Source organism: Budorcas taxicolor, chromosome 22 (assembly GCF_023091745.1).
Source record: "Budorcas taxicolor isolate Tak-1 chromosome 22, Takin1.1, whole genome shotgun sequence".
Classification (NCBI taxonomy): domain Eukaryota; kingdom Metazoa; phylum Chordata; class Mammalia; order Artiodactyla; family Bovidae; genus Budorcas; species Budorcas taxicolor.
In genome coordinates, this window is record NC_068931.1 from 24,157,925 (window position 1) to 24,175,606 (window position 17,682).

The window sequence follows — 17,682 nt, forward strand, 5'->3', positions numbered from 1 at the left end:
ATTTAAATCTCTAAAATGAGAAATGTTATAGTCAATCGAACACTCACCTAAACCAGACTTTTTTAATCGCTTTAAGTGCTGACTTGTTTGTTTTCCAGTGGGAGATTTTTGCCCATGTTTCATTTCTTTATCTGAACTGTCTGCTTCACCATTTTTAGATTCAGATCCTAAAAGAAGAAATAGTTATTATGTCATTATCTTCCTCTTGCTGTCCTTGAAAAGAAAAATCTCAAATTGTTTTACCAACTATAGATATAATCTCCTTTTCTAAGAGTTAATACACTGCCTTTGGCCACAATCTGATTCCTCTACTGGATATAAAGAGAAAAGTCCAATAAATCAATCAAACAGAACAAAAAGCAAGAACAGATGGCCTAATAGTGGAGTCAAAAACACATTCACTGATCTGATAGCTTTTAAAAGAAACACTCAGATCTTTTGTGAAAATATATGAATACACTTCAACAATACTATGTCACTTGGAGACGATGCAAGGCCAAGACAGAAAGATGAAGGATGAAGAGAGGGAGAGATCATGCCTTTATGAATAACTTTACGTTGAAGCAGGAAGAGAAAACGCAAACATCAATCTATAATAAATAGAATGGTACATAGCTGAAAAAGTGACAGAAGGTAAATTAGAAGAAAAGGTCAGGGCTGCACTGAGGTGAGAAGAATGCTGCCAGAACACAAAAACTAATAAACGATTCCTAGATTTTGTAGCAGAGGATGGCAAAACAAATTCACACTCACAGAAGAATGGCTTTTGATGGCATTACACATCAGCATGTGGTCCAGCATTCAAGTTCAGCATTCACACAAAAGCCAAAGCAAGAGAAACCCAGCTAGCAGTACCACACATCTCCTTACATCTATTGACATCAGCAAATGAAGTCCTGTGATGAAAAGCAAGACATGCTCTTGCTTTTTTCTTTTTTAAGAGCAAAATGCCCAGTTAGGTTTGAATCAAGGAAAGAGTCGAAGGCGCACACACACACACACACACACACACACACACACACACACACACAAATAACAAATGAAACCTTAAGTGGAAACAGTATTCAGTTTCAGAGAAAATTCATGACATCTCTCTCTCAGTGAGGAACTCTCCTCCAGGGAGTAACTGACCAAGCATAGAATATTTTAGCTCTTTACCTGAAGGCGAATCCGACTGCTCATCAGACACCTTTAATGGTGTCAGAACCACACGAGGGACAGTCTTGTTTACCATCATTGAGACTCCATTTCTTCTCTTCTGCTGCTGCCTCAAAGCCTACAAAAACATGATAATAAAACAGAACAGAAACATGTAGTCAAAATGATTTCTCATAACTGAATTAAATGATCCACTTGTCTATCATTAGATAGAACCTCTCAGACTTAAATTCCACAGAGTCACTCATTTGTCAAGACTCTTCAGCGTCACCTTCCTGTCATTTTTCCCTCAAAAGCATAAAATTGGGCTTTGGCAGAGGGTAGAAACCTGAGACCATTTTCGGGAGAATTCTGAAAACCAAACAGCATGGGGAGGTTTGTGGTACCCGAGCTGTGGCTTGAGAGCCCATGGAATTGGAAACCATGACTCCCAAAGAAAAGAAATGTAAAATAAATGTTTCATAACCAGGATAAAAATATATGTGTCTGCACTCCTCTTGCAGGTGCGTCCTCTCCAGTGGGCTGCTCAGTCAATCAAGTTAACACCGAGTGTCATCAGTATGTACAGCAGGTAAGGACTACAGTATTGATGCACTCACTCAGCCGTGGGGAGCGCTGCACAAAATCACTGAACATGGCAGGAATCATTTATTTCTGTGAAGGGAATCAGTCCTAATCTTGGAAACCTTGCAGCACTTGGCTCCTGTCTGCTTGACTTTGGGCATTAACCTTCAGAACACGAACATGACGGCGTTCTGGCAAATCCAGTGCGGGGGGTGGGGGGGGAGACTGATACAAGAATAAATTGCTCCAAATGGGAGTGCTTTATGTTTCATAAATGAATCGGCCCTGGTGATGATAATGTAATAAAAAGACATTGAAAAGTTTTGAAATACAGCTTATCTAGCTGATCGTTTTACGCAGAAAATTACCCGTAATAAAAAGGGGCTTAAGCATACACAATTGAAGAGACATTAAATTCACGGTTCCAGGAATGCTAAAACTCCTCAAAAGGGTGAAAGGCTGACCACAGACAGTCTCCAACCTTTTTATTCCTGGTTTCTGTGTAATTTCTACCAATTTTATAACATCTCAGTTACTTGATTAATGTTCTTTGACCAATAATTGTCACTGTCTCCTGAAATGCTGTATTGACACTATAGCCCCCTGCTGACAGAAACAACACTATTGTATATGCAAACTGTTTTACCTGAATGTCCAACTTGCTGACCATGAAATTCAGCAATCAAATAATTACAGGTGTGTAAAACTAAATATCACTTAAATGAGAGAAAGCATATTCAGATGAGAGTTAAAACCAGATGGGGAAGTGAACAGCTTAGGAAATCTCTTATAAATGATACTGTTGCTAATAATAATAGGGGACATTTTCCCTTCAATTCTTACATTTAACGAATTTATAAGGTACCAGCCACTTGGGGGGGGCACGAGGGGATGGAGGGGACAGGAGATACAAAGATGATAAAGACGCCATCCTCCTCATGAGTTCATGTGCTATATAAAATATTTATAACATTTACTCGTTCATTAAGATGTGTACATAACTGCATACATTTCTCTAGCCCTGCATAAGAACTCCAAGCAGTTTATAGACATTAACCTACAATCCAACATAAAACAATATAAGGCAAGGCAGTACCTTAAATTACAATTAAGCTCACCTTTGCCCCCTATATAAGATAAGACTTCCCAAAACAATTAAAATCTATATAAAGAGCGATCATTTTCTAGGAGTCTACATAGATTTCAAATTTTTCCCTTGGCAATCCTAATAAGTATTTTTAAAATATTCATTTAATGGCACAGTGGGGCAGTATATTTTGGACAATGTTGAAGAGATGATGAAAAGATAAAAGAGATGATACAATCAGAGGCTTAGAAGCCAGAATCACAAAGTCAAAGGTGACATGTCTTTTTATAGGGTTTGTGGTAAATAATTACTAAAATAACAAAAATGCTGTCCTCAAGTCTTACAGCTAAGACTCTATTATAGAAAAATTAACAGTTGGACAGAAATAAACCAAGATAACAATAATATGAAAAGAAAAATCCATGGCTATTTTGAATTTTAAATAGTCAAGCTGGAGCCAAGGTAGATATAAGGAATGTTAGTCAATATTGAGCCCATTTCAATGGTCTCAATGATTTTTTTCTGAATATATATTTCCTACTCAGAAATTTGAACATTTCTTGGTACAGCATGTTCTAAAATATTGAAATGCAACGCTACATGTTTGTAGGTGATGAAAACTTTGTCGAGCTTTCTTTCTTTTTTTTTTTTTTTGCTTGTACTGTGTGGCAATGCAGAATCTTCTTATTTCCTGCCTACCAGGGGTACAACCCACACCCCATGCAGTAGAAGCATCCTAACCACTGGATGCCTGGGAAGTCCCAACATGCCTACCATTGAAATGACTTTTGCTCTTCAGTTCTTCTATGTCTTTGCTAAAGTCTCGTTAGTAAGTGATGATGGGAAAACTGGACAGCTGCATGTAAAAAATGAAATTAGAATACTCCCTACTATCAAACACAAAAATAAACTCAAATGGATTAAATACCTAAACCTAAGGTCAGATACTATAAAACTCTTAGAGGAAAATATAGGCAGGCAGAACTCTCACATAAATTGCAGGAAGATCTTTTCTGACCCACTTCCTAGATTAATAAAAATAAAAACAAAAATAAACAAATGGGACCTAATTAAACTTAAAAGCTTTTGTGCAGCAAAGGAAACCACAGAAAAAGTGAAAAGACAAACCTCAGAATGGGAGAAAATATTTGCAAACGAAGTAACTGACAAAAGATTAATCTCCAAAATATAGACAGCTCATGTAGTTCAATACCAAAAAACCACACAACCCAATGAAAAAATGGGCGGGAGTCCTAAATAGACATTTTTCCAGAGAAGACATTCAGATGGCCAATAGGTGTATGAAAAGTTGTTCCACATCACTAATTATTAGAGAAATGCAAATCAAAACTACAGTGAGGTATTGTCTCACATCAGTTAGAATAGCCATCATCAAAAAATCTACGAACACTAAATGCTGGAGAGGATGTGAAGAAAAGAGAACCCTTTCACAATGTTGGTGGGAATGTAAGGTGGTTCAGCCACTGTGGAGAACAGTATGGAGGCTCCTCAAAAAACTAAAAATAGAACTAGCGTAGGATCCAGCGATCCCACTCCTGGGTATATCCCTGACGAAAACCGTAATCCGAAAGATACATGCACCCTGATGTCCACTGCAGCACTGTTCACAATAGCCAGGACACGCAAGCAGCAAATGTCAATCAGCAGAGGAATGGATGAAGAGGGTGCGGTACACACATGCAACGGAACAGGGTGTGCATGCTCTGTCACTTAATCATGTCCGACTCTGCGCAACCCCATGGACTATAGCCCATCAGGCTCCTCTGTCCATGGAATTTTCCAGGCAAGAATACTGGAGGGGGTTGCCATTTCCCACTCCAGAGGATTTTCCCAACCCAGAAATGGAACCTGCATCTCCTGCATTAGCAGACAGATTGTTTACTACAGATTCTTTACTACCTGGGAAGCCCAAAATGGACTATTACCCAGTCATAAACGTAAACAAAATAGAGCCATTTGCAGAGACATGGATAAACCTGGAATCTGTCATATAAAGTCAGAGAGAAAAAAAAAACAAACATTGTATAATACAGTTTATCTGAGGAATCTAGGAAAAATGACACAGATAAACTTATTTGCAAAGCAGAAACAGAGACACAGATGTAAAGAATGAACTTCTGGATACCAAGGGGAGAAAGAGGGGTGGGATGATTGGGAGTTGGGGGTTGACATATGTACACTATTGATACTATGTATTAAAATAGATGCTTAATGAGGACCTACTGCATAGCACAAGGAACTCTACTCATTGTTCTGTGGTACCTAAGTGGATAGGAAATTTCTTTTTATAAATTTATTTAACTGCAGGATAATTACTTTACAATATTGTATTGGTTTTGCCATACATCAACATGAATCCCCCACAGGTATACACGTGTTCCCCATCCTGAACCCCCTCCCTTCTCCCTCCCCGTACCATCCCTCTGGGTCATCTCAGTGCACCAGCCCCAAGCATTCTGTATCATGCATTGAACCTGGACTGGCGATTCGTTTCTTATATGATATTATACATGTTTCAATGCCATTCTCCCAAATCATCCCACCCTCTCCCTCTCCCACAGAGTCCAAAAGACTGTTCTATACATCTGTCTCTTCTGCTGTCTCGCATACAGGGTTATCATTACCATTTTTCTAAATTCCATATATATGCGTTAGTATACTGTATTGGTGTTTTTCTTTCTGGCTTATTTCACTCTGTATAATAGGCTCCAGTTTCATCCACCTCATTAGAATAGCAAATGAAGCAACTGACAAACAACTAATCTCAAAAATATACAAGCAACTTATGCAGCTCAAGTCCAGAAAAATAAACGACCCAATCAAAAATGGGCCAAAGAACTAAATAGACATTTCTCCAAAGACGACGTACAGATGGCTAACAAACACATGAAAAGATGCTCAACATCACTCATTATCAGAGAAATGCAAATCAAGACCACAATGAGGTACCATTTCACGCCAGTCAGAATGGCTGTGATCCAAAAGTCTGCAAGCAATAAATGGTGGAGAGGGTGTGGAGAAAAGGGAACCCTCCTACACTGTTGGTGGGAATGCAAACTAGTACAGCCACTATGGAGAACAGTGTGGAGATTTCTTAAAAAACTGGAAATAGAACTGCCATACAACCCAGCAATCCCACTGCTGGGCATACACCAGAATTGAAAGAGACGTGTACCCCAATGTTCACTGCAGCACTGTTTATAATAGCCAGGACATGGAAGCAACCTAGATGTCCATCAGCAGATGAATGGATAAGAAAGCTGTGGTACATATACGCAATGGAGTATTACTCAGCCATTAAAAAGAATCCATTTGAATCAGTTCTAAAGAGGTGGATAGCAAATTTTAAAAACAGGATATATGTATACATGTAACTGATTTTCTTTGCTGTATAGCAGAAACATAACACCATAAAACAATGATACTCCAATAAAAATCAATTAAAAAAAACACTGTTCTAAGTGTATTAAAAATATACACTTTGTTTGCCTTACCTCTGAAAAACAAGCATTATTTTCTATTCCAACTAACATTTTTAGGGTCAAATAAGCAAAAACTGGGAAGCCTTTGTTTACTATGATGCTAGTATCTAGCAGCTGAACTCAGGAGTATCGAAGTTCAGCTATCAGAGAGGGCATCTTGATTATGTTTACTAGATCCATAGCCATTTTAGGGTGAGTCATTTTAGGAGAGCCTGAAGATTCCAACTCATTTTCTAGAAAACAGGACTTATTTGGCTATGGATCCTGGGGATACCCTCCAAGCAGATCAGAATATGGATAGAGGAGAAAAAATCATGCTGACTTAACTGAGGTGTCTGGGATAGTTTGGGATGACTTGCGACAGGAGAACTCCAGCGTTTGTTATGTGCATGAGGCGGGCAATAAAGTGATCCGGAGTCCCCCACGGCAGGGTATACATTCTGCAAACAGAGAAGCTAGCTGCTCAAGGTTTGTTTGGGTTGGTTATATAACTATATTTCTGCAACTACGTGCACATCGGGCACTCACCACATATGCTGCATGTCTCCTGACATTCCCCTGAAAAATACGCAATGCTTTCTGGACCATGCTGGCTACGGTAAGACGATGACAAGGGGTAGGCTGGGGACTGCAAAAGTGCATACCCCCTGGAAGGGGAGTAACGGCCCAAGAGAAGAAAAGCAACTGGACTTTTTGGTGAGGTTTCCTGTTAAACAATGTGCCTGACAAAACAAAGAGGATTCTGAGCCAAATTCAGCCAGGGGGCACCACTTTTTGATACCTACTAGACATCATTCCCAGTGTTTCTCAACCTCCCTAAATAAATGAGTCTGACCCACTGCCTGAGAGAATTATTCAAATCCCCGTCATCTACTGGGCTGACTTACAGCAGAACAGGGGCTGCAGAGCTGTCTTAATGCCTGTGAGGTATGAGGCTATAGAGTCAGTGAAAGACTTAACTCATGAGCTGAGTAACGCTGGGCAAATTACTTGGGTAAATGCCCCTGCAAAACAGAGACAACAGTGTTGGTAAGATATCTTAAATAGGAACACCACAGAGCTATGGTTTAATAGGCTTTGGGGGATGGTTTATAGCCACCTGGCTTCCTCTCAGTGAGTCCTCTGAGACTATGTCTAGCACCCCCTTCACAACAGGATACTCATGTACCCCATTATCCTTAACTTTATCCATTTATCCTTAACATCATCCATTATCCTTTTAGCTTCAGCTAAAATTCCAAGAGAACAAGAAAACTGCCTATTTCACACTAGAAATACAATAGAGGAGAAATGAAATTTACTTCATAATTGTCTAAGCTTGGGTATCCCAACCTGGAAATACACATCCATGTAATAGATCAAGAAAATATGATTAGGAAGGCCACTTTCAATGGTCATGGAAGATTTGATCAGCTCAAGGATACCCTGAAAAGGGAGATTATCTGTTGTTGTGACAACATGAGGATCGGATGGTTATTTCTATTCCACATCATAGGTTTTAATTAGTGAGTGGTGGCCCTGTTGATCAATCTATAACAGTTTTAATTTGTCATTGATATTATACAATAAGTCTTACTGTATCAGTCTAGATTCATTTTTAAGAAGAAGATGTCAATGAGGTGCCTCCAACTACTCAACTCTTAGGTATATGTTGGAATGTTAATGGAATTATTTCACTGAACTACTTTAAATCTTAATTTCAAGTCTAGAAAGAAGCAATACTGAAACTAAATAAAAAAGCAGATAGCACGTGTAAATACAGTCCGCTATAAAAGCTGCCCATACATGTAATGTCCTCATGTCCAAACTACACAGAGTACATCGGACTTGCCAAGTTTAATACTTCCAGGTATCATTCAATATGAAAGAAACTTACAGGCTTGCACTTGGAAACAGACTTACCTATTAAAGGAAACCAACATAACAGAGCTAAACCAGTCTAGGAAAGTAAAGATCATGTCACACATCAATTACAATTCTGGCTTTAAGTGAAAAGAAAGAAATCAAAAGATGCTGAGTGAGCATGCTTTCCTCTAGAGATGTATTATAATATTCTCTTGTAAAAAGAGACAGAAAATCTTTAGATAAACATTTTATTTTAAAAGAAAAAAGTTTGGGAAAACTCTAAAAATATGGAACAATTCTCATTTCCACCTCAATGAAAAATAAAGTAAAATCTAAAGTTAGAGGCTTTTATGTCAACTTGGGATTTACATAAAGAAGTAATACCTTCTTTGTTTTCATAGAGAAAGAAAAGCAACAGTGTAATTTAAGAATGCACTGGATGTGGCAAACCCTTCACTGAAAAATCTGAAAATAGCACATGCTGTGAATGCTGAAATAATGAGAAATACACACATATGAAACAGCTGGCTGTGTCAGGCACCACCAACGCGCATTGTTGCTTGTACACTAAATGTCAACACCCACGTTCAAAAACTGCTATCGGGCAACACAACCTTTGGAATTTCACAGTATTGGTCAAACATATAAAGCGGAAGCAAAACACCAGGAATATGTCTGATTTGTGATACAAAGGGGGAAAAGGATCTGCAACTTTATGAATAAATTCTACCATCCTAAATAATGAAGAAAGTCAAAGAAACTAACAGGAATAAGACAGAAAGGGTCTCTTGTCCGTCGTGTTACCTTCCATCGTAACATATCTCATCCTTTTTTAATCTTGTCTTTGATTCTGCTGTTTAGAAACTTCCAAAATTTAATCTTCCTTAATTATGCTTCCTTGAAATTCAAAATATAATCATTTCACACTTTTTAGGATCATTACAGCTAAAATATCCAGGCAGAAAGAAGACAGGGAACAAGGTAATCATCAGCAATCTGCTATTCTCCAGAGGCTTCTGATTATTATTTTGAAGATGTTATTCAGAAAAATAACTACTGAAATAACAACATATTATTCATGCAGTTAAACTCCACATATGACATGAACTAATGTTCCGATGATTAGAAAGTTAAAGGGACTCAAATATCAGGAGCAATGAAAATACCCTACATCAACAGACAAGGGGCATCCCAGCTTTCACAAAGCCCGGCCTGTAATTACACTGCAGTCAAGAGCGGTGCACAGTTAAGTACCCACTCACTGTGGCAACATGCTTTGGGTGGGGGTGGGGGCTTCAGAGCTGGGGGATTTTATCTGGCTTGTTTGGCATAAGGTTTGTTTCAGAAGAAGCAATTAAAACATCTTTTAATTTATTTTATTATTGACTGTGTTGGGTGTCTTCATTGCTGCGTGGCTTTTCTCTAGATGTGGTGGCTTCCCTTGCTGCTGAGGACAAGTTTTACAGCTCTTGGGCTTCAGAAGCTGCAGCACGTGCACTCTAGAGCACGGGCTCGGCAGCTGGTGCATGGGCTTCTTTATTCTGTGGCATGTGGGATCTTCTCAGACCAGAGATCGAACCCACGTCTCCTGTACTGGCAGGTGGATTCTTTACCACTGAGCCACGAGGCAAGCCTGAGGTTTGTTTTAAATTACTTTTCTTCACTATGTGCTGTGCTGTGCTTAGTAGCTCAGTCATGTCTGACTCTTTGCGACCCCATGCACTGTAGCCCGCCAGGCTCCTCTGTCCATGGGGATTCTCCTGGCAAGAATACTGGAGTGGATTGCCATGCCCTCCTCCAGGAGACCTTCCCAACCCAGGAACTGAACCAGGGTCTCCTACAAATCAGGCAGATTCTTCATCAGCTGAGCTACTAGGGAAGCCATTTCTTCACTATACTTACATGTAAAAAGCTGCTGCTGCTACTGCTAAGTCACTTCAGTCATGTCCGACTCTTTGTGATCCTGTGGACTGCAGCCTACCAGGCTCCTCTGTCCATGAGATTTTCCAGGCAAGAGTGTGTAAAAAGCTACTGGATTTTTTTTCCCCACCTTCTTTTTCTAAGAATCTACACTGCACAATATAGAGCTGAAATACAAAAGCCCTATTGACTCAAAAAATACTCCTAGTAAAATGATAAAAGCTACTGTATTTAAGTATCTACCTTTAATATGTGCTGATACTGAACACAAGCAGTCTTTGTTAGGAAATAATATTCTTTTTTGAAAAAATTATCTTGTTTTGGCTGTGCTGTGTGGCACACGGGATCTTAGTTCCTGGACCAGGAACTGAATCCATGCCTTCTGCATTGGGAGGTGGAGTCTTAACCACAGAGAAGCCCAGAAATAATATTCTTAATGACTATGTGCATTGGAGAAGGAAATGGCAACCCACTCCAGTGTTCTTGCTTGGGGAATCCCGGGGACGGGGGAGCCTGGTGGGCTGCCGTCTATGGGGTCGCACAGAGACGGACACGACTGAAGTGACTTAGCAGCAGCAGCATGCTTTCCTTACATTATACCACTACTCGGGAATGCAGGTTTCCTTGGATAATGTCAAAACTCCACTGCTGTAGTCGTTTTTAGTTGCTAAGTTGTGTCTGACTCTTTTGCGACCCCATGGACTGTAGTCCACCAGGCTCCTCTGTCCATGGGATTCTCCAGAAAATGATACTGGAGTGAGTTCCCATGCTCTTTTCCAGGGGATCTTCCTGACCCAGGGATTGAACCCACATCTCCTGTACTGCAGAGGGATTCTTTACCACTGAGGCACCTAGGAAGCATATGCTAAAAGGAACTAATAGTTGAGAGGGCAGAATCTGAAACTATGATTCTGGGTTCAAATGTCATCTTCAAGATTTACTCACTGGACAGTCTTGGGTAAGTTTTCTAGTTCCTCTGGGCTGTAGCTTCCTCATTTGAAACATATTTTAAAGGATTACTTTAAAAGATTTGTGTGAGCATTAAATGGCATAGTGCCTGTTAAATGCAGAGCATAAAAATAAATGACAAGCTAATGTAATTATTATTAGGGTTATTCGGCTGGCCCTAGGTTCTTAAGATTATGATTCATGCTGTAAGATTATGGTTTATGTATACACACAAAACATATTCACAACCACAGAACACATACATATATATATATATATAACAGTATATACACTTTCAAAGAATTCTACATGGTCATGGGCCATTCAACTATCAAAAAGAAAGCTGCAAATCTGCTGAGGCTGCTGCAATTCAAAATGCCGCATGTTCAGTCAACTTTTGAAACGCTGCCTTAAGAAACTCAGCAATTACAAGGAATCTGGCAAAATTCTACAAGAACAGCTTTTCTTCTAAATGTACTTCCAATACGAATTTGATTATTAATCAAACATTAGCATATCTTCTATATATTGTGCCACACTGTTTGGGTGACTAACTTGTTACCTGATTATAAGACAGTAAGTTTTAAGACATTAATAAATAGCTCTCTCAGGACATTAAGAAGCTTACAGGGCTGGCTCCTTAAAACAAGGTTTAGATGCTAATCAAGCAAGTGGTACTTCCCATGGACACGCGATCGACAAAAAATAAAACAAACAAAAATCACCCAGGAACTCAAAACTGTGTCATGTTTTAGTAATTGTAAAAAATACAGAAAACAAAAAAAGTTCAAAGGATATGAAACAAACATGAAGAAAGTTAAAAATAACGCAACATGACAGTAAAGAGATGTGAATGAATAGCTTTGCATTCATATGGAGGATGGATTCGCAGTGTCCACAGTTTCTAAATCACTGCTCTTCAGAAGCATGAGTTCATTTAGGTTTGCATCTACGTCTTTTTAAAATTTAAATTTATTTATCTTAATTGGAGGCCTGTCTAGGTTCAATGCAGGATACAGGATGCTTGGGGCTGGTGCATCTACGTTTCCTAAATGCTCAAGTCAGCAGTCTCCCGTTTCGTTGGTATGTTAGTACCTGCATCCACTCTCCCACTGGAATCAGCCTTTCCCCAGGCGTCCCTACCATCACCCCTAGTTTATTTCATCAGGGAAAAAGGGATCGCCACACTGAATCTAATTTTGTTCTCTGGCATCTAAAACATTTCACAAGAGCAAGTTCACAAATGGCGAGCTCAGTATTTGACCTCTGTAGGATGAAACACTGTTACTACCTTACATATAATACCAGTGAATAGAAATACTGTGATTTCAGTAGCTAAGACGGAATTAAAAAGTAACAGAATTCAGTATAAAAATGTTGTTTCTTTCTTGAAGTTTCCTAGTTTGAAACAGAGGAGTCGGTGGAGACATTCTAACTTCAAGAGATTGGATGTGAATATTACATAGCTTTATGTGTTGGTAAGACTTTAAAAATGTTTTTAACTTTATTTAAAAACATGGCTTCTTTTTCCTTCTTATAAATCTACCATTTAGAATGACACCTCTATTACTAGACTTGGTAAGGGTCAGCAAGGGGTGAGGTGGAGGTGGCTGTCAGAAAATGATGAAAATAAAAAATCAGGAAAGCAGTTAAACAAAGGAAAACCATGAATTCAGGGCTAAATATGTGAGCTCTGCATTTACTGACATTATTCTAATCATGCACTGCTCCCCTCTGCCCACAGCATCTCTTTCTTTTCTTCTGGACACATGCAGCATTTCTGGGGTGGCTGTAGCTAACATTCATTAGCGATTATTATGGGCTACACATTCACTTTACCACCTCCTTTCAGCTTATCACCTCGCTTAATTCTTGGATTATTCCCAGGTGAAGGGCACTTTTATTTTCTCCATCTTCTAGAAGAGTTAAGATTCAGAAAAGAAATGTGGCTTACCCAGAGACACACAGTGAGTAGCAAGGGTTGAAACCAGGTTATGTCTGAGTGGTAAAGAATCCGACTGCAATGAAGGAGACCCAGGTTCAATCCCTGGGTCAGGGAGATTCCCTAGAGAAGGGAATGGCTACCCACTCCAGTATTCTTGCCAGGAGAATTCCATGGCCAGAGGAGCCTGATAGGCTACAGTCCATGGGGTTGCAAAGAGTTGGATACAACTGAGTCACTAACACTTTCTTTCTTTCTCAAGTCCAATAATATAACCACACTTCTCACCACCATCTCTGGACAAGGACACACAGGTCAAGACTGCTTATGTAATGTGGGGATGATACTGCAAAGCTGACCTCTATTCAGCACCAAACACACTAATGGCTAGTCGAGATACAAGGAAGCCACAACCGCTATTTTTCTTATTTATAGCAATGCATTTCAGTAACAAGAAAGAAATTACATTTCTTTTTGACGTCAACTATCAGGTAAACATAAATAGAGATAGTATTTTCAAAATACGTGTATGAACAAGCAATATATTTGCTCTAAATCTCACACACACACACACGCACACTCTTAATTAAGTTCGATATGTTTCCAAGCACACTTTCCCTCTTCTGTTTTACATCAAAGTTCTCAGCCAAGCCTCTCCTAGTCTGTAGCTTAAAGTCAGCATACTGGATATTAGGGGCGTGGCTGAATCTAACACATCTCTGCTGCTTTCAGATTACTACATTCTTATTTATTTTGGTTTTCCTGCATAAGCTTCATGATCTTAAGTAGGTAGAACTGAGAGACAAACAAGTGCCAGCAACCTTACCTGTTTGAGAGCCTTTTTGGTGTGTTGCTGGAAGGAAGACACTAACTTGCTCTGCACTGCTGTGTTAGGAAGGCTTGAATCTCGGGTGGAAGACGCCTCATCGGTTACCTGCTTCGCACACACTAGAAACAGAGAGATAAAGATATTACTAATTTGAATTCCTTTTTTTTTATATTCACTATAATTAACTCACTTGGAGCTTTTCTCCAATTGAAAATGGATACCTAAAATAAAGCAAAATAGCACAATATAAAGATGAGTATCTCAATTTGAAAGAAGGGGTCATTTAATCACTCTGTGGCCAGTTACACTGAACCTCTCTGAGCCTCAGTTTCCTTACCCGCTAACTGATGATAATTTCAATGTCTCGGGCTACTGTACAGACATAAAAAAGAGCACAGTATCTGTCTCAAGAGGTGGGAGTCAGTAGGTACTTTCTGGAGGTGAGTATGCAGACTGGGCAATTCATAACATTCTGAAGAAAGAATCTACATCAATGAAATTGTTTTCAGTCTACCAACCTCAGAATCCCCTGGAGAAGGGAATGGCTACCCCCTCCAGTATTCTTGCCTGGAGAATCCATGTACAGAGGAGCCTGGTAGGCTACAGTCCATGGGGTCGCAAAGAGTCAGATACAGCTAAGCGACAAACACTTTCAGCCTCAGAGGTACTGTGAATCTTCCCTTTAAAAGCCCTCCATCTATAGAATCTGGGCACTGGGGTGTGTGTATATCCTCTGCTATGGGCCAAAGTACATAGCATGGGGAAGGAAAAATGAAACGTGAGATGCTGAGTGTCAACTGAAGGTAATTATTTTTAAGAAAATCATGGACTCTGCAGATTACAATATGATCTACCCACTTTTACTACAGTCAAGCCATCCCGGTGCCTCATCTATGGAAGTCAAGTTCACTGTCATTTCTACTCTGTAACACCTGTGCTGGAGCGCCAACGCTTCTTTCCGTCCTCCTCACACACTCTGCCTGAGAGAGCGGGTTTCACACTGATGTGACTCTGGCAGCAGCAGAGATAGAAGGCCTTTTCTCTGTACTCCAGGGGAGGGGGAATTTATGTGGAAAATCCACACGAGGAAGCGCTGTGATTAGTGGCAAATGGAGGCATATGTCAAAGGCAGGAGGCAAGAGGAAGTCATATGGAAGAAAATAACTCGAGAACATATTGTAAAAGCTTAAAATAAGCCTTCTTAAGGGCACCAGGGTTAACACTAATCTAAGAAAAATTTCCAAGGAACAGGAGCTTGGGACAATTCCGACCTGAGTGTGAAAGGTGGGTGGACGAGTTAAGATTCTAGTCACACTGTAGAGTCATTTTACTCCAATAAAATCTAAAACAAACAAACAAAAATTCTAGTAAAAAATGCAGACATGTGCATGTGGCTGTGTTGACGGCACTGTTTTGGGGAGGTGGGAGGGGGATTCAGGATTGGGAGCTCATATACACCCATGGCGGATTCATGTCGATGTATGGCAAAACCAATACAATACTGTAAAGTAAAACAAAGTAAAAATAAAATTTAAAAAATAAATAAATAAAGCTCACACTGACTAGAAATGGAAAATGCAGCCCATGAAAGAGGATGCTCAGGCAAAAGAGTGAATCGAGTTTTGTTTGAATGATACAAAGTAGGAAGACAAAATGAACACATTTTAGAAAATAGCTGTTAGTTATTAATGCCAGGCATTTCACATACGTGACCTCATTTCATCCTCACAGCTTCCTTGCGAGATGGAAAAAGTGTCATCTCCACATTGGAGAGAGAAAACTACAGCTCAGAAATGGTCATTCATGTGCCCACGGTCACAGCCAGTAGAACAGCAGAACTGGGGTCCAAGGCCAGGTCCATAATCTTCCATTTAGAATATCTGGCTTCAAAGCCAAGAACTGATACAGAAAATTTAATGCCTAAAGAACATGTTGCATAATGTTGGAAGACATGAAACAGGAAGTTAATAAGGCCACAAAGAACCAAGATGTTGAGCTCTGATAAGAAAAAACTGAGGTCAACTGGCCCAGAAAACATTAAGGTCGAAGTAGCAAAAGGATGAGCCCAGATATCCAGGGAGAGCAATGCCTGAGTTAAAGATCAGGTAACTTTTTTCTCTTCGATACACTATGACATTTTATGCTTAAAACAATCTAAATGTTCCAGTAAAGAAACATTTTATAATACTGCTTACATAAACTATGGCTTACTGGCCTCTCTCCTTAATATCATCACTTATTTGTACCCTTTGCCAAAGCTTACTTATCAAGGAATATGAGAAATAGCCATCAGTTTATATTCTAAAGATAAATTTATTTTTATACTGATTACATGGAACGCTTTTTTTTTTTTTTCAACATTCTGGAGTCAATAGGAAGTGTGTCAAACTGGAGAGATGAGAGGAAGGTGGTGGATACGTTATATAATCCCAACTGAACAGAGCTAAATGGATGGAATGTGAGCCCAGCCAAAAGAAAAGTGCACATTAGCAAATACGTTTTACTACTTTCACATTCTTAAATTAGTATCACCACCTAGAAAAAATACAAACCTAATGGTAGTTTAAAAAGACAGCCAAAATGCAGCACGTGGGTTTCAGGGAATTTGTAAAAAGCATCAGAATGCTCCTGGCCTACTGGGCATCAAAACACATTCACCAATTTTCTCAGGAAATGATTTTATTCATAAGTGTTTCAAAGGTAAACTTCAATGCAGCAGGATCAAAAAAACAACAATTACTGAATCAGTGTGGGTGTAATCAAAACCTTATGTCTTTTATTTTCTGACTGCTACAATAAGCAGTATACACTCAGCTGTCACTTCCTGAGGCTAACAGGGATCTAAATTACAACTGGCTCTATTTGTTTCTGACCTAGGAAACCACGGGGTACTGTGATACCTGTTTCGGTGTCAGTGTATACGCTGTATGGTTGTTTAAATTCACTACCGCATTGTGTTAACAGTGAATCACATGTGTTTACACACAGTGCTTCCAAAAGAGTTGTCAACATATAGCCCAGAATTTCAGTTGGAGGGAATGACAATAAAAGTGAAACAGCCTCAAAATAAACTGTGAAGTTTTTCCTCAATGTGATTCAATTCCCTTTAACTCAATTCTGTTTTACTTCATCTTACATTCCAGCCTAGACCCAAGTGAAGCATCATGAGAATTCCTTTACTACAGAGTCATTTTCCTCCCTGGTTCCTCTTTCTGAACTTGATCCTATTTCTCTGGGCCAAACTGGTTTCCCTGTAATTATTTATTTCTAAAAAAATAAATGCAGATTCTTAAAGAAAAATGTAATAGAAAATAAAATATATAAATGAGTATTCCTATATATTTAAAACTTGTTTCTAAGGGAAAGTTCAAGAATAAAAATGAGTAGGACACAATATAATGCATGCACAGCCTTCAAAGAGTGTGTGCCTCTGTGTGTGTGTGTGTGTGTGTGTACTGATTATATAGACCCTAAACACAGGCATCTAAGTGATATATTCATTCTTTGCCATGAGGGTAGCTGAATCTAAAACCACTCACTGTGGAGATGGAGCAGTGGTTGAACACACTCTTGCAAGATTCATATTCTGACAAAACACACAGTTTTCACTCTTACTTTATCCTTGCAGCTTTCTTAACAGATGTGATAAATAAATAATACAGGGCTTATTTTAAACAGTTGCCTGAATATTTATCTAAGGGGCTGAGTTTGGCCTCTGAAATACAAGCCAAAAAAAAAATTAATGTTCAAGAAAGGGCCAGGGGAAATCCCCTGTATGTTGAAATTACAACAGGAGCCAGGAAACTGAAGAATTAGGACAGATGTTTTAGCCAATAAATATCTAACTCTGACATGCAGCTTAGAAGTGATATCTTCTTGGCACTCG

The 17,682-nt window shown here is 39.2% G+C and overlaps 1 protein-coding gene across 1 annotated transcript in view; it reads right to left on the reverse strand.

The window, feature by feature from the left end:
* Nucleotides 1-17,682, reverse strand: part of ASXL3 (ASXL transcriptional regulator 3) — a 194,157-nt gene that overhangs the window by 88,700 nt on the left and 87,775 nt on the right. Inside the window, exons 6-8 of the mRNA XM_052660207.1 lie at nucleotides 13,794-13,915; nucleotides 1,159-1,276; nucleotides 48-167 (exon numbers count right to left, since the gene is read on the reverse strand). Coding sequence (XP_052516167.1) covers nucleotides 48-167; nucleotides 1,159-1,276; nucleotides 13,794-13,915 — 360 coding nt within the window. The remainder of the gene's footprint in view (nucleotides 1-47; nucleotides 168-1,158; nucleotides 1,277-13,793; nucleotides 13,916-17,682) is intronic.